This window comes from Carassius gibelio, chromosome A2, assembly GCF_023724105.1.
Source record: "Carassius gibelio isolate Cgi1373 ecotype wild population from Czech Republic chromosome A2, carGib1.2-hapl.c, whole genome shotgun sequence".
In the NCBI taxonomy this organism is placed as follows: domain Eukaryota; kingdom Metazoa; phylum Chordata; class Actinopteri; order Cypriniformes; family Cyprinidae; genus Carassius; species Carassius gibelio.
Window position 1 is genome coordinate 13,062,874 of NC_068372.1, and position 21,255 is coordinate 13,084,128.

Sequence of the window (21,255 nt, forward strand, 5' to 3'; positions counted from 1 at the left end):
AGTTCCAAAAAAACCTGTTCATTCAGCAGCCAATCACAAATCAAGCAAAAACATGGATGAGGATTCTTACTCAGTTTGGTATAGAAGCCCATATCTGCCACAAAAGGGAACAAAAAATATTGCTTTGGCAATCATGACATAAAAAAGTAATGACTATGATGTCAGATTATGAGATAAAAAGTAAACATTAAGAAATAAAGGACAAAATTATGATAGGAATATTTTTTTTATTTACTTACAATGACTTTTTATTTAAGATTTGACAAAACTTTGATCTAAAATGACTTCTTTTCTTGTAATGACGTCTTTTTTTAAATTCTTTTCATCTCACAAATGACATCATAATTACATATTCTTACCCAATAATTTACGTTTTTGTCCATTTTAATTCAATTTCAACTTTTATATTGTAATTTTGACTTTTCATTAATTATTTTTTTATATTATAGTAATTTAAAATTAGACTTTCATAATTTAGACTTTTCATATTCAACTTAAAGATTAATAATAATTATGATTCTTATTTCAGATTTAATCAAAAGAATATATGTGTATATATATATATATATATATATATATATATATATATATATATATATATATATGCAAAATCCAATATTATTTAAAAAATAATAATTTTTAGAAAACTGTTTATGTGTGTGTATATATATACATAGTATACACACACAGTTTTTTATTAATGCATATACTGTATATTCAGTATTCCATTCTTTCCTTTGATCCTGTGGTGGAATCTTTTAAAACATAAATATAATAATAATAATAATAATATAACACACAAAATATCCTTCTATCCATCCTGTAATATATTAAAATATTTCATCATCAGAAGTAAGGATAACTTCATGTTTATACAGTCACAACTAAATTAAAGCGAGTTCATTCAATGAACAGATTTATCAGACTAATCAATCATTAAAGAAACTAACTTGGAATTAAAGTGAACAAATGATTTCAGAAATGAATGAAATCAGAAATGAAATCAGACTACAATACGTTATATAAAAAATTTACAATTTTGCCCAGCCTTAATACTTTTTATGTCATGGTGTAATACCTAAGCATTATTTTTTCTAATGTGTCAGAAATGGGCTTCTATAGTTTGGTAATATACATCACACAGTGATCATAATAACAGGAACATTCTATTCATAGTTACAACGCTCCATCAGAGCAGAACCCTCCTGGAGCAAGCCGACACACACAAGCACTTGCAGTGTGACATCTAAACCCAAATACGATGAACAACTGGCCTTTTTCTGTCCCTCAGGAAACTGCAGTATTAACAACAATTTACTATGAGCATTACGTCACTTTTGAACAGTCACAAAAGGAAAATGTTTGAAACCATGTTCCTCACAGAGATATTCCAGTCTCTCGATGTGTCGTCACAGACACGTGACCGTCTGCATTACCCTGAATGTCACTATCATCCTACTCACCACTTGATCAAGGAAACAGTACTGTGGTTTTCTCTGATGCTCATTTCAAATGAAGAAGATGTTGAGCAAGAGGAAGCAGGGATAGAGAGGAAGAGATTAGAGTTCCTCAAAAATGGAAATCCTTTCTTCAGTTACTTTCTTCAGTGGATCTTTGAATCCACTGTGACACAGGTGAGGTGAGGTTATGATTAATGTTCATGCTGCTCTTTTCCTTACAACGGAAGTTTATAGGCTACCTGAAATGAAAATAAATGAATAAAAGTGAAAGTTTAAATAAGCACCATTAAAGTATCATAAGTGGTCCACATGACTTAGTGTTCTAAGTTGTACTATCAGTTTGTTTGGCTAAAATGTCATCATCATTCTTGCTTGAGAGGCATTCACATTCACTGCTTGGAAAAGAGCAGCTTGCATCTGAGGGTTATAATAGTTAACTAAAACTAAAACAACATAAAAAAAAAATAATAAAAAAAAGCTTGCTTGAAATAAACATTATCTGAAACAGAAGTTACAGTATAAGTAACTAAAAGAAGTTACTTATTTTATTTCTAGTTGATAGGGCGAGATTTCTCATTTTCATTCATTTTAGTCAAAACTTGGTTAAAATTGAGTCAGATGTTTAAGGAAAAATAAATAAAATAAAATTTAAAAACTACATGTACATATTTATAAAATAAAAATAAAATAAAAATATTAACACAATTATAATAGTTTGTCAATGATACTAAAATAACACTGGTTTGCACATTTTCGTATTAAAGAGATACTATTATACTGTTGTTTTTATTAATATTTTGAATATTTTTATTTAAAATTTTCCATTTTAATTTTAGCTATATTTTTGAATACTTCTGTAGTTTTTTTTTTTATTTTTTCATTTGTATTTTGTCTATACAGTTTTTATAAACTTTTTTCATATCTTTTTTTCATATCAATCATTTTATATATTTCATTTTTTAGTACATCAAGCTAAACTAAACTTAAATGAGAAATTATTTCAGTTAACATTTATCTCAAGTTAAAAAAGAAAAAAAGAAAACTTAAAATAAAAATATGGTTTTAACTTTAGCTTCAGTAATAACCCTGATTCTTCCTAACGTTATTTGTGTTCCATAGAAGAAGGAAAGTCTGATTTTGATCGGACAAGAGCAAGTGAAAATTGGTGACAGAATTTTTTCATTTCTAAATGAATGATCCCTTTAAAATATGAAGAAGAAAAACAAGTCAGTGTCTCTGAATGCATAGCAGACTGGACAAACACTTCACAGAAGGGTTACTACAAAGGGACAGAGACCAAAGGGCGAGTGAGAACACAGCGTCACTGCTTGGAACCGTCTTCCTCTTCCTCCTCCCCCTCCTCATCGAAAGACACAGCTCCGGAGGTATCAGAGATGCTTCGGCAGCGTTTGTACCAGCGGATGACATCCTGAAAGACGTTGTCCTCCCCTTCCTCCACCTCTCTCCCATCCTCCTCTTCCTCCTCATCCTCAGGTGTAAGGCCAGACTCGGAGTAGGAGGTGGAGTAGTAGCACGAGTCTCCCTTGCTCCACAAAGGACTGCGGTCTGGTTTGTGAACCGCACAAGTGGACCTGTCGCCTTCTGAAAGCTGGAGTTCTTGAGCATGTGCTGGCACTTCTTCTGACAGGAGCGGGTCGTCGGCTTCTGTTTGACTGAGTGTGTCCGTCTCAGCCTGACTTGGCACTGGGCAGCTTTGATTGGATAATACAGCATCTGAGGGAGGAGCAAAGTGTAAGAATAACTATAGATACAGGTCAGGTGAGAGGGCAGAAGTGGAATGGTGATAATACTGTACATTAGGCAACTTTTTTGAGCGATGTCATTTGGGCAATTTTCTATTAAGAATGGGCAACAAATTTCTTTCTGGATACATTAGAGGCAACATTGATCCAAACGTTGCACCCAGAAATATGACATGAAGGACAAATGGTGCCAAAAAGGAGAATTAAGATAGATGATAAAGAGCGGAAAAATGAATGAGAAAACAAAATCGCAGATGTTCCACAAATAAAGAAAATGCAAATACACAGGGCCCGCAAAATATAACTTTTTGAAAAAATTAATCAAGTGAAATCTGAAAACACGATACTAGAGGTTTTCACTGAACTTATTCCACTTTTTAGTAGTATTTAACAAAATGGTTTTGAGGTCTTTTATTTTATTTTATTTATTTTTTATTTATTTTTTGTCTTCATTTTAAACAATATATTTCTAATTCTATACCCTGCAATCTAAAACTTTTTTTGTTTATGTTTGAAAAGTCTGTCTGTGCATTATACAGTATCTTTCAAATATACACTACTGTTCAAAATCTGGGGGTCATTAAGATTTTTAAAAAAGGTTTTTAAGACTGTATTTATTTGATCTAAAATACGGTAAAAAGTGTAATATTGTGAAATAGTATTACAATAACTTTCTTTTTTAATATATATTACTAAGTCAAATTCTCCGGTCATGACAATGCTAATTTTCAGCAGCAATTACTCCAGTCTTCAGTGTCACATGATCCACCTATAATTCTGGTTTGGTGCTCAAGGAACATTTCTTATTATGATCATATTATGCTACTATTATGTTGTGCTACCTAATATTTTGTAGAAACTGAGATACATTTTTTCAGAATTACATTATGAATAGAAAGATTTCAAATCAAAATCTTTTGTAACATTATACATTTATTTAGTCACTTCTGATCAATTTAATGCATTTTTGTCTTTCAAAAAAAGGTTTTTGAACATTAATATATGCTATTTGTCATACAAATTTTGCAGCTTAAGTGTCCAAATACTTTTTAGGGCAACTGTATATTGACGTGTGTGTGCACTCGAGCTCACCTGAGCTCAGAGTTCTCATGATTGACTCGTCATTTAGAGGAGGATCCTCTTCATAAGACTCTTCATCCATGTCCTCCTCATCTAGAGAGGTCCAGGCACGGAGCTTCGCCTCTGCAATGGCAAACTGCTCAGCCACACCTAAAAAAAACAAGAGTCCTATCGAATGACCCTGGAGTTTACACAATCATGCTAATTAAACAGATGGCAGTGCAACAAAATCTCTTTTGACATGACGTAGAAGTTTACTCATGACGCTTTTGCTCTGATTGAAAAAGCTCTGCTGCTGAGAGAGTCAGGTTTTGAAGTTAAATGTCACCCTAACACAGCAGCCAGGAAACTGATGACAGCCAAACATGCAGCAGAGTGTAGAAGCTGCTGGGAAAAGTAAAGTCACAGGAGGAGAGCTAGAAGACAGGAATGAAGTAAACTGACATGCAGGATCAGCAGGTGTGTGACTGTGTGTGTGTGTGTGTGTGTGTGTATAATCTAATTTAACACCATCTGCTGAGTCTAAAAGCCTTCAGCTTAAAGTTAAAGTTGACTGACCCTTGATAAAACTCCTTATTCTTGCATTCGATATCAATGTTAATTATATTAATAATTATTATTATATAATAACAGTAATAATAAATACTAATGAAATACATTAGACAGGGAGACAGACAGACAGACAGGCAGAGAGACAGAGAGACAAAAAGGCAGAAAGACAGACAGACATACATGCACAGACAGACAGACAGAGAGACAGACAGACAGACAGACAGACAGACAGAGAGACAGACAGACAGGCACAAACAGGCAGAGAGACAGAGATACAAAAAGCCAGAGAGACAGACAGACAGAGAGAGAGACAGAGAGACAGGCAGAGAGACAGACAGACTGACAGACAGAGAGACAGACAGACAGACAGCCAGAGAGACAGACAGACAGAGAGAGAGACACAGACAGACAGGCATAGAGACAGATAGACAGACAGACAGGCAGAGAGACAGACAGAGAGACACACAGGCAGAGAGACAGAGAGACAGACAGGCAGACAAACAGACAGACAGGCAGAAAATGATCACAACAGCAGCAAGATATGTATCAGCCTGTCACAAACTAAGACTGTCAGCCAGTGGACAAAACTGAAGCAAGAGCATTTCTTACATGTACTGTTATGCAAAGTTATTATTATTATTTCTTTTATTTATTTATTTTTGTTATTTGTTGTTGTCTTTTACTTGTTTCTCGTTTGTAGAAAAAAAAGGAGAAAGTATACATATACTTAATTATTTTACAAATCTGTTTTTGTTTTATGTATTATATAATTGTTTATTCCTTATTCATGTAATGTACAGTGCTTTGGCAATACTGTGAAAGTCATGCCAATAAAGCTCATTTGAATTTGAATTTGACAGGCAGAGAGACAGCCAGGCAGAGAGAGAGAGACAGACAGACAGACAGACAGAGAGACAGACAAGCAGAGAGACAGACAGACAGGCAGAGAGAGAGAGACAGAATATTAAAATATAATATTAAACGAAATGATAAAATACACCAACGACCAATTCAAAACTGCAATAATCAAATTATTCAACCTTGTTTTGAGAGTAGGATTTTTCCCCGACACCTGGAACCAAGGCCTAATTACACCAATCTTTAAACAAGGAGACAAATATGAGCCAAACAATTACAGAGGCATATGTGTCAATAGCAACCTGGGGAAAATATTCTGTTCGATTATCAGTATGAGATTGCAAAACTTTCTCAAAACCCACAAAATCCTAGACAAAAGTCAAATTGGATTTCTGCCCAAACACAGAACATCGGACCACATCTACACCCTCCACACTATAATTGATCGACATGTATACCAAAATAAATCCAAAATCTTTGCTTTCTTTATTCACTTTGAGAAGGCTTTCGACTCGATCTGGCATGAAGGACTCTTTCTAAAACTCCTGGAGAATGGGATTGGAGGGAAAACATTTGATTTGATAAGCTCCATGTATAAAAACAATACATGTGCTGTAAAAATAGGAAATAAACGAACAGAATTTTTCTCCCAACAACGAGGAGTCAGACAAGGTTGCCCATTGAGCCCCACTCTATTTAACATGTATATCAACGAATTAGCCAAAGCCTTAAATAATTCGACTGCCCCCGGCCCAACCCTGACGCAATCAGAAGTTAAATGTCTCCTCTTTGCAGATGATTTAGTGATTCTGTCAAAAACAAAAGAGGGACTACAGCAGCTCCTCGACGTCGTACAGACATTCAGTCAAACGTGGGCTCTCAAAATTAACCTCGCAAAAACTAAAATAATGATTTTTCAAAACAGATCCAGATGTAGGGAAAATAAATACATCTTTCGAGCAGGAAACCAAGTCCTCCAACACACCCATGAATACACCTATCTGGGACTAAAACTGAGTTCTACAGGGAACTTTAATCTGGCTGTGAATGAACTGAAGGCAAAAGCACTGAGAGTCTTCTACCTGATTAAAAACACTATTCGACATGAAATTCCAATTCAAACCTGGCTAAAAGTCCTAAAATCAATAATTGAACCAATTGCTCTGTATTGCAGCGAGATATGGGGACCTCTAAAAACCCAAGATTTTTCAAAATGGGAAAAAGAAGAAATTGAAACTCTGCATACACAAATTGGTAAAAATATCCTAAAAGTAAACAGATCAACGCCAAACAACTCGTGCAGAGCTGAATTAGGACAATACCCCTTATTGATCAATATCCAAAAGAGAGCGGAGAAGTTCTACCAGCACCTGAAGCGTAGCGAGCCGAGCTCATACCAGGCTGAAGCCCTGCGGTGTCAGGAGCAGAACCTGCAGAGGAGCGCTCTCTCACAGCTGATGCTCAAACTACAGCCAGACCAGCACAGCACCATCCGACCAAACCACATTATCCAGTTACAAAAACAGAATTACATCACCTACTGGAAACATGCTACTAAATCACAGAAGAAGTTGGAGCTGTATTTAGACCTGAAGAAAGATTATAAACCAGCAGAATACCTGAGCTGTGTAAAAGATCCCAAATTAAGAAAAACACTTACAAAATACAGACTGAACGATCACTGTCTGGCTGTAGAGAGAGGACAACACAGACAGAGATGGCAGCCGAGAGAGCAGAGAGTGTGTTCACTGTGCTCTCAGAGAGAGCTGGAGACAGAGGAACACTTCTTACTACACTGTGATTACTATCAGAACATAAGAGCTGCATATTTCCACACATTCCAACAAATTAAACCAAAATTTATGACATTACCAAATACAGAAAAATTAAATCACATTTTAGGAGAAAATTCCAAAATGATCACAACAGCAGCAAGATATGTATCAGCCTGTCACAAACTAAGACTGTCAGCCAGTGGACAAAACTGAAGCAAGAGCTTTTCTTACATGTACTGTATTTATTTTATTTTATTTATTTTTTTTTTGTTATTTGTTGTTGTCTTTTACTTGTTTCTCGTTTGAAGAAAAAAAGGAGAAAGTATACATATACTTAATTATTTTACGAATCTGTTTTTGTTTTATGTATTATATAATTGTTTATTCCTTATTCATGTAATGTACAATGCTTTGGCAATACTGTGCAAGTCATGCCAATAAAGCTCATTTGAATTTGAATTTGAATTTGAGAGACAGACAGACAGACAGACAGACAGAGAGACAGACAGAGAGAGAGACACAGACAGACAGACAGACAGAGAGACAGAGAGACAGACAGGCAGAGAGACAGACAGACAGAGAGAGAGACACAGACAGACAGACAGAGAGACAGACAGAGAGAGAGACACAGACAGACAGACAGAGAGACAGACAGACAGAGAGAGAGAGACACAGACAGACAGACAGAGAGACAGACAGAGAGAGAGACACAGACAGACAGACAGAGAGACAGACAGAGAGAGAGACACAGACAGACAGGCAGAGAGACAGAGAGACAGACAGACAGACAAACATGCAGAGAGACAGACAGACAGACAGACAGACAGATATGCAAATACTACATAACTTACAGTGATTAATAATAATTACATAATTTATATGATGTGAAAAAATTGCATATATGTATAGGAATGTATAATATTATTAAATTTTAATCATTAGTATACATGAATGCAGTTATTAACCTCACATTAGTTGATTACTACTATTAGTAAAACCGTAAAAGAAATAAAGACCAGAAATATACAGATTACCTTACATATTCATGCACAGTTTGAAACATCATGTCCACATTATTTGACAATAGTGCACATATAAACACCCAGACATAAATATCCTTGCTTCTACAGTATCTCATTAACACACTTCATCAGAAGTGAGAGATTTACAACTGTACAAACAGGGTGCGAGGAGACACCCACCTGCTGCAAACCGGGCCTCCTGCTCACCCTCGCTGAGATGGGAGTAGGAGTTAAAGTGGGACTGCAGTGTAGCAGATGGAGGGTCTGAGGGCTTAGACCAGCCCTTCCACTCAATCAGATGAGCCACCCGACCCTGAGCCATGGTTGTGGGTTTGGTCATGTGATCTTTCACTACCTGTGAGATGCCTGGTAGGGAAAACACAGGGATTGTTAAAGACGGATTAACATGTATAAATGCTTGATGATGGTGCAGGTGTTTAAATCCTTACCATTAAATGATGATCTGGCCAGAGCTGCAATTTCCTGGATGCTAAGGGCTTTTCTTGACTTGGGAAGCATATCAATAGGGTCATCAACCTGAGGAAGCAAGTTTCAGTTTTAAAATGGTTTCCTTTTGCACAGGGTAGATATTTCAGTATACCTATATGAAGAAACTGTTTAAAATAATTTAGTCATGTTTTTTATAAAACACTTATGCACAAATTATGAAACTCTGCATATGCAAGTTTAAACAAATGAAAAACATATTTGAGGAATTACTTACAAATTGTAGTCAGTTGCTGATTACAAATCACATTATCAAATTTATAGTCAGTAATCTAATATTAACTTTATATCTCAGGGGGATATTTTAGGTCAAATCATGGGTTTGAAAAACAAAAAAGTTTGGGAATCCATGCATAACATTAACAAACATTAATAAACATGAAAACTGCTACTGCAATGACATAGTCAAAAATTTTCCAGGTTTAAATATTTTTTTGTGAAATATACACTGGAAGGAACTTCGTAATTATTCATCTCATATTTGACTACTCAAAATGAGAAGCATGGATCGCAAATTACTTCACAAGGTTAATCTATATTGAGAATATGCAAAAGCAGTAAGTAATAATTAGTAATAATTTATAGCCATTGTGTGAATATTAACATAAATAGTTCTTTCTAAAAAAAAGGAATTAACGACCAATCACCAATTAGTTCTCTTACCTTATGACATCCCCTGACACGTTTATCTTGCTGTATGAATGGACGCATCACAAACATGGATATTTCCAGTCAAGACACAAGAACCAAACTATAAGAGCTGCACATGAAAGTAAAGGCTGTAAAGCCGGTGCTGACTCAAGCTCCACCTCAGAATTAGATGCCAAATCCACAATTAACCCTTTGACAATTTACTTACACTAATCAAAGTTGAAGCATATGTTAGCTGCATGTATGGTCTGCTCAAACGGTTCTGTGAGAGATCAGCCACACTGCGGCATTAATTATCAAAGCAGCTTATGGCTCAGATATATCTGGCCAATCAAGCCTCTTCCTGTGGCTTGTTAATTTGCAAACAGCATTCACTGCCATGTCAGATAATATTAGCCTGCAGCCCTCAAGAATAATAATAAAAAGTCAGGCCACAGCTGGGGGCTAATGACCTCTAGCATTTGATATTAATGGGTTACATGATGGAAATCTGAATTGACTAGTGACATCCATCAGTTTAAAAAGAGAACTGACATGTTCAATGAGTGATGAGGGACTATTTGTAGTCCTTGTACTGCAAAGCTTTCAGAAACACAGATCCAGTTTCTATTTTCAAATAATGAGGTGAAGTGAAGTATTCGTAAACCTTCATAACAAAAGTAGGCCACTGTGTCATACATAACATGCAGCATTCAATTTATATCCCTCCCAAAACCAAAAAACACAGGTGGATCAGACATGCACATGCCTGATGTTGAAGTCTAGGACACAGGTAGATATGCTTAAACCAGATTGCCCATAAGAAAAAGCTGCTACTGAAGAAGATTGCAGAGGCACGAGCTGCCTGCCATGTTTCAGTGCCATATGTGGGTCAAATATTTCTGTGTGATTTTGGGGTTAACCTTCATAGCAGAGAGAGACAGACATGGGCCACGTTGATCGTAATGAGGGTAATGAAGCCTAAACCAGAAGATTCTGGCTTAATTTACGTCATTGACCTGGTAATATTTGCTAATACCATGGTACTGAATAACACACACCCTGCTCATCATTACATTTAGCTGATGCCTTCCAAGAAGAGTTGCAGAACGATTACAAATAACATTTCTAGACACATATGCAGAATGTTTGTTTTTTTCTCCACTGACATTGGTCTGTATGTCCAAAACATAAAGAATGGTATTATTATGGTAGCAAGTGCAAAAAAAAAAAAGAAATAAAAGAATAAATAAACAAATAAATAAAATAATATTATTATGTAATATCAAGTAAGTCATATTACTATGGTACTATAAAAACAAAGCATTTCCATGTCCAGAAACATAGTATTAGCATGGTACATGCACCATACACACACACACACACACACACACACATATATAATAATTGACATTAAAATAATACATGTCCTAAAACAATATACATGGTACTACTTTCAAACAAATGAATGAACAAATAAAAATAAAAAAATACAGAGAAATTGTCAAGGAGGGAAAGAGGTCACGCATTGAGATTAGTTTCATCTCAGTGAAAAGAGCTGCAGTGTGTCTGTGTGAAATAAATATATAAACACAATTAGCCGTGTTAGGGCAAATATATTACAGTAATTGCAACAGAAAATGTGGTTGCAACGAAGGAAAACACACCTAAAACAGGCCACCTGAGCTCAATTCATGGAAAGCAACACAATGCAGTTATTGCAATATAAGGGCCGGTCGTTATAGCAACAGGTAACCCGTGAATCTGTCCCTGAGCATCATTAATTCCCATTGACTATGTACAACACGCATGAAATGTTCCGCTAGATCAGAGCTACTAGGGTTTATAGTGATTTGGTTGGCTTGATTATTGTTTTCCTCATTATGTCCATCCCCTCCAATATACTGAAAAACTATCATCATTCCATATAGAATCATTGATCTGACATGCTCATCTGTTTCTACGGAGTCCGTATATGACAGTTCTGCTTCAAATAACTGGTTAGTGACAGATGTATTTTGCAGATAACTGAGCGTTTTAAGTAATGGATCAGGCCCTGATAAATGAACCCCATCACATAAGTGAGGGTACACGACAGGACACGAGAAGTCTGACTGATAAACAACAGTGTAACAGCACTCAGCGCGTTTGTTTCCTGGCAACAGGCGAGCGCTGATATTGTTCACTCATTGTACGTGACGGCCGCAACAACACCAGCGCAATAACACATGCATTACAGTCCAAAAATATTGATGGTGCAAGCGAAAATCGATGAGCATTTGGCCAGTGACAAATACGTACCTTTAAATTTAGTTGGGGTAAAGCTGTCAAAAGCATTGCACATGGATACAGCATTAGCGTTGGGTCTGAAGAGAAGAATCGCGGAGCCGTCTTCGGCAGTGAATAATAGACACCACCTTTTCTTGAGCTTCAGAGACGGGCAGAAATGAGCGCGGTTAACCCACCAAGCGCATCGTCCCCACCACGGAGTCTCGCAGACAGCGTCATCTCACCTGTAATGCGGCTCTCTTAAAGACACACGAGTCTCTTTCACGCGTACAGAGCCTGAGCGATTAGTATGGCAAGCCGATTTAACATTTGGGTCATTCCTGTTATACAGGGACTTTTATGTCTCAATGATTTATTGACTCACATTTTCTCTAAAATTAGTCACATTTTTATAAGATATGGCTTAAATTGTATATTTAGGTCTTATTTATCACTTAAACAGAGATAATAGACATTATAAATACTTTTTTATTTTTACAGTCGCTATTTTGTTGACTGAAATCTCCCATGATTTTGTTTCTGATGAGGATAATGAATTAATGCACAAAAATAGCATGCCGTTGAATTAGTTAGCCACTATGCATTGGTTTTGTCGTCATATTTGCTGAAATAGCTAATGGATTTTCGTAGGGCTTGAACATAAATCTTGACGACCGCTATTTCTGCCACTCATCTAAGGATCGGAACTTAGAACAAGACAATCCACTGCAATGCAGACTAAACTCTGTGCATTGCAGATAAAACAGGATTGTAAATAACAATGTCAAGGCATGCCATCCTGTTCAACAAGTAGCTGCCTTTGTCATGTTCATCACATTAAGCAAGCTAGCTGGCTTCTTGCCTCATTATCATATGTAAACATGCCGTATAATTTAGGGAAATGATAACATGTTGTGATAACTATCTACATGTCCCTAACAGGATTAAATATTTTCATGGCCAGTTTCCGAACAATCTACCCATAATTATTACTTTTTGAGACCTTGAGCTTGACTACATGGAGTAAACAAAAGTGTATGTATGCACCTGCTGCCTTTTAATGGTGGTGAAAGTATTCGGTTGTTAAGTGATGACGTAAGAAGTGCTGTTTCTGGATCCAGGCCTCAACACACCTCACTTGAGAATATGACCTCAGCAGCTGTTTATGAGCACTGTTTATTCATATTGATAATTTAAGCTTTCAGACTTACGATATACACTCCAGTCTCCGTGCTCACAGCGTCCCAAACACAAATAATTTTTATATATTTTTTTACATTTATATTTTCATTGTCTGGCTATCTGGGACTTCGGTATGGAGTTAAAGGTTAAGATTATAACTTTTTTACTAGTATTCTATCACATTGTGAGTTTATATTAGCACCTTTATTTGTTTTCTCGTGATAACCGATAGAGCGTTTGGACATGGAAGCGCTGCTACGTGACGTCAGACTTAACAAGCGAATAGACTAAACAAAAGCAAAGTACGTGGATTTAAACACTTGCATGCCATCGTGCTGGTCATTTAATGGTGAGAAGAGCAGCAAACAACACGAGAAAGGGCTTGATTGTACCAAAGTTTTAGAAATTATTATGTAGCTTGACCCCTCCAGCGATCTGTAGCTTATTTGAAGTTGGTATTGCATTTTGGTTCATAATACATTATGTTCGTAAATTTGATGGAAAGTAGTTTTTTTTTTTTCATGATTTTAAGGTTTTAAACTGGCTTTACCATCAAGAAAAGATGAGCATTTCACATATAGGCCATCTGTACTTTTCATCATCAAAAGGCAGCAGGTGAATAAACACACTTCTTTTTTTATTGTTTACTCTATGTAGTTCTGAGAGCATGAGGTGCATATTTGGATTTTTTCAGATACTGTACATCAAGGTAAGTGCACAAGGGTCTCTCTCACACCCTCTCTTTCTCTCTCTCTCTCTCACACACACACACTATAATTTGCTATTATACTCCATATAACTCCATATACAAGCCAGAAACTAAGCTTTTTTTTTTTTTGCACAGGCCTATCTAAAGGGTTAATGGTCCCACCTAGTGATCAACAGTAAAAAATAACAAATGTTACCTCTTCCCAACAGGGAAAACCATCAACAATCAAGAATCTCACACACACACACAAACACTATAATTTGCTGTTATATTCCATATAACTCCATATAAAAGCCAGAAACTAAGCCTTTTTTTGCACAGGCCTATCTAAAGGGTTAATGGTCCCACCTAGTGATCAACTGTAAAAAAAAAATTTTTTACCTCTTCCCAAAAAGGAAAACCACAAACAATCAAGAATGCATGATTAGATGGTGTCATGGCTTTGCAATCAAATAATGTCATTATAAGGGAAGTCAATGGGGCAAAAACAGCCACCAACAACAAATGAGGGAGAAAAAATTAAAATCTAATGCTGCACAAAAACTAACAATGCATCAAAGCCAATCTTGTTACTAATCTTTGAAATTCCCAAGACTGTGATAAAAGGTAAAAAAAAAAAAAAAAAAAATTCCAGTCCACAATCACTTTTTATATTGAAAATATGTAATTTTGTGTGTTAATGTTTTTTCCCAAATCAGTGACACAATTTATGAACTTGGTAATTAAAGAGTAAAAATCTTGGAATTTTTTAAACATTTGGTAGTTTTGATCAGGACTGAAGTTGATTAATAGATTTTTACCAAAAAAAAAAAAAAAAAAAAAAAAAAAAAAAGGAAAAAAATATTTATCTGATATTTTTTTTTTACAGCAGTTTAATTTAGTGGATGTTTTCATCCACGAAAATACCGAAATGGTAGAGAATTTGCCCACAGTGTACCATTGAGTTTTTTTATTTTTATTTCAAGATAAAAATTAAGATTTGTCACCAAAAATCATTCCATTAGCTCAAACACAGAGAAAGTTGTGGCCAAAATAAGACTCAACTTTACGCCCTAGTGGACGAAAACGTCCCCAACAACGTATAAGGGATATAGCATAATACATATAATGCCAATAGTTAAGTTTTAGTTTGAGCTTTACTGATATCTGTCCTTATAACACTGATTCCATTTATTACAATAAGGGGCAGCTATGGCCTAATGGTTAGAGAGTTGGACTGGCAACCCGCAGGTTTGAGTCACGGTGCTGGCAGGAGTTGTAGGTGAGGGAGGGAGTTAATGAACAGCACTCTCTGCAAAAATAAAATGTCACTAATAAAAATTGGAAAATGTTATTGCATTTTAGGTAATTTAGTTAAAACAAGGAGAATTTCTACAACCTAATAAACTATAATATTATTATCATGTTTACTAAACAGATAGGATAGGTTTAAGTTAGAACATTCAGGCAATACAATTCAGACTACCATATTTTCCAGACTTACATGTTTTTTTTTCGTCATGACGTAGTTTTGGACTGATGAGATTTATACTTAGGTGCGACTTATAGTCCGAAAAATACAGTAGTAGGAAACAAATAAGTGACTAACTTCATAGACATCAAAAATTAATTGTTACTTAATAATACACTAGACAATATCGATTAACTACTAGTAATTAAAAAGGAATAAACTACAAGCATGGAAAAACTAGTTTTAAAGAATAAATGTATACCTGGCTTGCCATACTTGTGTTTCTTCAATACATTTTCATTCATGTGTCATCTGCTCACTTCTAATGCAGTGAGTAGTAATAAGCTTAAGACCGTAATCTTAGGAAAACACATTCTGAATAAAATGGTCACCTTCATATCTAGCGTATTATTGTGCATGGATGAATCATAGGTTTTGTTGTCCCAGACATCCAAAGATGCATCAATTTAAACATTTCAAGTTTGAGAAGCTACAACCCTGCTTTTACCCTGCACACTGACAGGAAAAGAAATAAGATGTAATTCAGCATCAGTAAGAAGCCATATCTGCAGCTGTGCATGTGATACACGGAAAAAGTGTAATAAGCTAGTCATGTCTCAAGGGTGGGATCATGTGGTTTAAAATAACTTGTTAGAGGATCTGTCTACCTTCTATGACTAGGCTGTCTCTACTGACAATTTGTCCTTAAGCACACATTGAAAATTTGCTTGATATATTCATATATATTTCCTTCTGTGGACAATGACTTTAAAAAGCTAACATTTTTCATCAGTTGCTTACTCTATTGGCAAATATGCACATTTCCTTTAGGAAGAAAAGAAAAAGTCCACATCCTGCAATAATAATAGGAGTTAATACCATGCCATATATCATGCTATAAGATGTCAGTGGGAGATAATTTAGTCAACGTATTGCCAGGATTTTTGTACAGAATTTGAAATAAACATTAAATTCCCTAATAAAAACCTTGTCATGACGTGGAGCAAAATAGTCATAATGAAAAGGCTTGCCTTAAGCATATCTATCTTGAAATATTAGAATTCAGTCCCAAGTTCCCAAAACAATTTACACCTTTACAGACTGATAGAATTCTTAAATTCTTATTTAAAAGCACCTTTTTAAAAGGCACTCATTTCACTGAATGACCTATAATTAGCAGCACACCTAGAGCATAGCAGATTATAAATCAGCATAAACGTCAATTTCTTTTCAAGTTAGCCACTTTTCTCAACACATGCTAAGTTTATCTGAAAAAATAAAATGGTTTTCTTCCCATATTTCCAGTCCAGATCAAGGCTGCTCATCTTTAGATTTAATACTAAAACTACAAAAACTGAAGCGGCCCCCAGCAATCTGAACTTTTCTTCATTAAATAAAAAAAAAAAAAAAAAAAAAAAAAAAACCTTCAGTCATTTCACATAGGTTTGAACAATCTGTTCAGCAGGCCCTCTCCTGGCAGAGACTCATTATAGCACCAAAGTTGAATTCCTCCACAGGGAAAAACATACTGCACCTTTTTCAGGATGAAAACGGCACATGCGCAATGTACACATGCAAAAATATATATAAAAAATAACAAATATAAAATAAAATCAAAAATATAAAACTACTGACCCAAGTCTCCAAATCCCCCCAAAACACTATACTTCACAACTTGATCATCTTTTATTATTTTGCAATGTTTCATCTCTCCAAAGTCTTCCAGTTTGATGTGAAAGCATTTAATTACTTAAATAATGAAAAGCGCAAAAAAAAAAAAAAGAAATATTTACACATTTCAATTAACTAATCAATGGATCATTGTAAGCACCTCTTACCATCTGGAAGAAAACAAATCTTAAATACAGGGAAACTGCCATTTTTACGTTGGAAAAAAATAAAATGGCATTAAATCAGATTTCTAAACTTTTAATTTCTGAGAAAAAACAAACAAAAAAAACATTTCCATATGTACGTACAGAACGCTCCTGAAATGTGTTTCCACTTTGCAAGTAGAAAAGGCTTTAGGATCATTACTGTCATTTCATCAAGTTGATTTTTCTATATGCTTTTCGTTTTAATGATTTCTCTTAAAATTTCCACTGCAGGTTTGCTCAAGTGGGGCTTTTACAAAGACCCCCATCAGTTCTTCAAGAGAGGTAAGACGCAAAAGTCTGGGGTAGGAAGCAGGACAAGGATGACTTTGGAAGCATGTTGGACTCCTCCTAATCCAGCAGTGCTTAGGTCAAAAGGTCAATGTCCATCCAAGACCATCATCCCAAAGTTCGACAGGTCCACCCCTTACTAAAGGATACAGGAAGCAAAAAATGCAGAATACAAACACTACTCCAATTTCATTCGTCACAGAGAATTCATCGAATACTACGCTTATGTATCAGTCTTTGTGAATTTAAAAACGATTCCTCTCTCACACACACACGAAAGAAATCGTCTGTAAGAGCTCCATGTTTGATCCAACATTATAAACCTAAAGGATATGATCGCCATCACACCCTCTACACAATATATATGACACCATGTCTTGTTTATCATATACCACGTTGCATATAAATCTGTATTAACATGTAAGAGCAGCGTTGGTTTGATTTTTTTCCCCCCATGAATTTCTCTGTAAAAAATAAATGACGATGAATTGGTAACACGTTTATGCAGTCCTGCAGGTTTTTTTAATTCTTATTTTATTTTATTGTTTTTGGTGGACACTAGCCACAATAGATATATAGAGAGCAAGAGAAATGACTGAGAAATGATTGTAGTTTGTATCTCTCAAGAGCCATCCCGATCAGATAAGATTGGCTTTACGAGGATCAAGTTCAACTCTGTTGTCAGTCATCCTCTTCTCATTGGTCCCTGGCAGCAGTTTCTCTCCAGTGCTACCTGGGCTAGCAAAGTTCAGGATTAGCTGTTGTCTGATTCAGACTCAGCCTCCCGTAACCAAGTGAAGAAGGCAGTGACAGACTTCAGGGCCACACCCTTCCCCAGCTGCTCTGCCGGGTCTTTGCTGGACTCCCATTTGTAGAAGGCGTCCTCTTTGATCACGTCCTCGTCGTACAATGCGTCGAAAAACATGCGCAGTAAATCTAGGCAAAACAGACAAAATAGATCAGCTACACTTCCATCAACAGTGCATTTTTTTGTTGGGAAAAAAAGTACCATTCAGTAAGGAAGTATTCAATTATCAAAAGTGGAGGGGGGGGGGGGGGGGGCGTATCAGTTTCCAAAAGAACATTATGCAACAACAGTCTTTAATGTTGATGATAAGAAATGTCAGCATGTTAAAATAATTCCTTAAGGATTGTGTGACAGTGAAGACTGGAGTATACACTTCCCCCCAAAAATACACACACAGAGACAAATACTCACTGGCAGGCTGCTCCATCTGCACCATGAGAGCCTGGAGAGCATAGAGTGCCTGCAGCTCCTTCGTTTCATCAGAGAGGTACTTCTGCAGGAGCTTGGCCCTTTGGGTAATCTGCTCCACATCCACCTTGTAGGGATTCTCACCTACAATAGTTGATTAATGCACACAATTAACATCAAGTATAGGTCAGTGCAAGTTCAGGTCGGAAGTCAAACTAAAGCGAGGGAAGTGGATTGCATCTAATTAATTCACTCACATATAACAGCAGACTGACACACAGATGTCATCAGGGCCCGCACAAACTGATTGGAGCTCATCTTCTGCTCATCTAGGTTGGCCTTTAAAGGAAAGAAATGCCAGTCAGTACATGTCCAACATGCATAATGTAATACCCATAATGCAGATCGCTGCAGTACCTAAATGTTTGATTAAAGAGACTTGAGCCACAGCCAAAACACACACACACACACACTCACCTCTACCCAGTCATAGATCCTCTGGTTGTTGGCTTTTTCCTGTAACAACCTGTCCAAATGTTTACTTAGCTCCTCAGCAGTCAGTTCCTTTTTACTAGGCTTCTCAGACTCCTCACCCAGTGTGAACTCCATTTTCTGTAAATACATCATCTTAATGACCTTCAGGATATTGAAGACATACGCACATTATATATATGGGGTGTGTATGAATCCAAATGCATGTACAATATACAAAAAATTATGACAGTCACGAAAAACTAATTATGAAAATGTATTTCAAGAAAATATGAACAATAAAAATTGATCTTTTTTTATGGATCTGTTAGTGAAAACGTTTGGAGACAAAAAAAAAGTATAAGAATAATTAAAGAAAATGAACATTACTAAACTTAAAATCTCTTCTTTTAAGGTGTTGGCAGTTAAAACATTTGCGCACAATAATATATTGCACAATATTTTATATATATATATATATATATATATATATATATATATATATATATATATATATATATATATATATATATATAAATTTTTTTTTTTTTTTTTTTTACATATACATTTAGCATTACTAGGTAAGGGATGTAAAGATTCACTGTGAACTGGATGAAAATCGATGTTAATTCAAATCAGATGAGATGTTGACTGAATCACAATAAATTTGGGGTGGAGGTTTGTATGAATGGATCTCAAAAGAACTGACGGTCTCAAAGAAGATCATACAATATTTTCTTTATATAGTCTGTGTAATGCATATTAAAGCAGTGTTCATAACACTGCACTGTTTTGTTTACAGTGGTAACCAAGGAAATGCTGTATTGCTGTGGTTCCATAAGAACATTTTGAATTATTTAGACTTAAACTGATAATGCTGCATGTATAAAGCATCTCTGTTTGGATTGTGATTTAAATGCAGTGGTTGCTTTTATTTTGAATGGAAAGAGCACAGGCAAAGCCTTTATACCAAGAGTTTTTCTTTATTTGATTAGATTTGGTGTCTGTTTAAAAATTTCGACTTTTGTTATATGACGTATTTCTGGTTCACAAAGAAACATGCAGAATTTTGTCCAAACAATAATAAAAGGACACCTTTTCATTTATAATTTGTCTGTAATCTAATTTTGTTTAAAATAAATTTGAGAGAACTGAAGTAAGTTTTGTGATTCTCATCAAATCATGAGTTGAGTGAATCGTTACACTCCTAAATATTACAGAAGTTATGTTGGCCCCATTACAACAAACAGCTTTCAATACCTGCTCTGTAACAAACTTATTGACATCCTCCTCTTCGGGCAGAAAGTCTATCCAGCTAAGACCCGCCTCCAACCACATCGCTCCAGCTTTTTTGTGGCTCTGAGAACAATACAGAGAATTAAAAATAAATAATCAGAAACTGCAATGTATGCAAACAGTATTTTTTATAAGCATTTGCCACAGTATGATACCCACCAGTCCTTTGCAGAGAATGTTAAGCATTTCAACAAGCAAGATTGCAGCTTTACCCATAGGCATAAGAGGTTTGGACACTTCCCTGTGGATTTTACAAAATGGTCAGATGGTGTATACATCATTTTATTTGATGGTTTATAATCTTTGCATACGAATATCTGAAACCCAAGATTCAGGGCCTAACCTGAAGAGCTGGCCCATGGGGATGCCTCCCTCTTGCAGCATGGGTGTGATGATCTCAGCCATGTAGAGCCAAATGTGAGGAATGTCAATGGCCATGTCATCTGCCATCTCCAGAATCTCCTGCAGTCTACAGAGTGGATGAAAACAAATTGCTCAGCTGCACGGAAACTATTTATATTGTGTAAAATTCATGAAGCCTCAAGCTAATAGAAATAAGTTTAAGAACTAAAATTATTAAAAGTAAAGCTTAAAAGGTGCTGTATGTAAGACTGAGGTTCAAATTCAAAATAATGGAGAGGGATTTTTATTTTATTTTTTAACCCAACCGGCCCTTCCTCCTCAGACTTAAAACACAACGCAGGTTGCCAGATTGAAGAAACCAACAGGAACAAGCGTATCTGACGATTGAAAGCATCGAGGCAATGGTTCTTAAACCTCCATTAAGTACCCCAGGCACTGCACATTTTGTACGTCTCCCTATATCTGACACACCTACTTCAGGTCTTGCA

General features: G+C 35.8%; 2 protein-coding genes across 12 annotated transcripts in view; both read right to left on the reverse strand.

Annotated features, from left to right (window-relative positions):
• Window positions 1-611: 611 nt before the first annotated feature.
• LOC128026871 (protein FAM131A-like) lies at window positions 612-12,224 on the reverse strand. The gene is made up of 5 exons (XM_052614124.1): window positions 11,949-12,224; window positions 8,960-9,047; window positions 8,691-8,876; window positions 4,316-4,453; window positions 612-3,194 (listed from the first exon to the last, which is right to left on the reverse strand). The coding sequence occupies exons 1-5, from the start codon at window positions 12,000-12,002 to the stop codon at window positions 2,782-2,784; spliced, it is 879 nt and encodes a 292-aa protein (XP_052470084.1). The 5' UTR covers window positions 12,003-12,224; the 3' UTR covers window positions 612-2,781.
• A 4,699-nt stretch (window positions 12,225-16,923) lies between these two features.
• Window positions 16,924-21,255, reverse strand: part of LOC128026877 (eukaryotic translation initiation factor 4 gamma 1) — a 47,110-nt gene continuing 42,778 nt past the window's right edge. For all 11 annotated transcript variants that reach the window (XM_052614188.1, XM_052614203.1, XM_052614197.1 and 8 more), the window contains 7 exons: window positions 20,748-20,873; window positions 20,564-20,645; window positions 20,369-20,467; window positions 19,115-19,249; window positions 18,895-18,976; window positions 18,641-18,781; window positions 16,924-18,357 (listed from right to left, as the gene is read on the reverse strand). In XM_052614188.1, the coding sequence (XP_052470148.1) occupies window positions 18,176-18,357; window positions 18,641-18,781; window positions 18,895-18,976; window positions 19,115-19,249; window positions 20,369-20,467; window positions 20,564-20,645; window positions 20,748-20,873 (847 nt within the window). In that variant the 3' untranslated portion in view covers window positions 16,924-18,175. The remainder of the gene's footprint in view (window positions 18,358-18,640; window positions 18,782-18,894; window positions 18,977-19,114; window positions 19,250-20,368; window positions 20,468-20,563; window positions 20,646-20,747; window positions 20,874-21,255) is intronic.

Bases quoted from the DNA above. Each gene is read 5' to 3' on its own strand.
- LOC128026871 (XM_052614124.1), bottom strand. From the start codon at position 12,002: ATGCTGTATCCATGTGCAATGCTTTTGACAGCTTTACCCCAACTAAAT. The intron at 8,877-8,959 runs GTAAGGATTTAA...TTTCCCTACCAG, and splicing joins GGCCAGATCATCATTTAATG to GCATCTCACAGGTAGTGAAA. The intron at 4,454-8,690 runs GTGGGTGTCTCC...TGTTTTTTTTAG, and splicing joins GGAGGCCCGGTTTGCAGCAG to GTGTGGCTGAGCAGTTTGCC.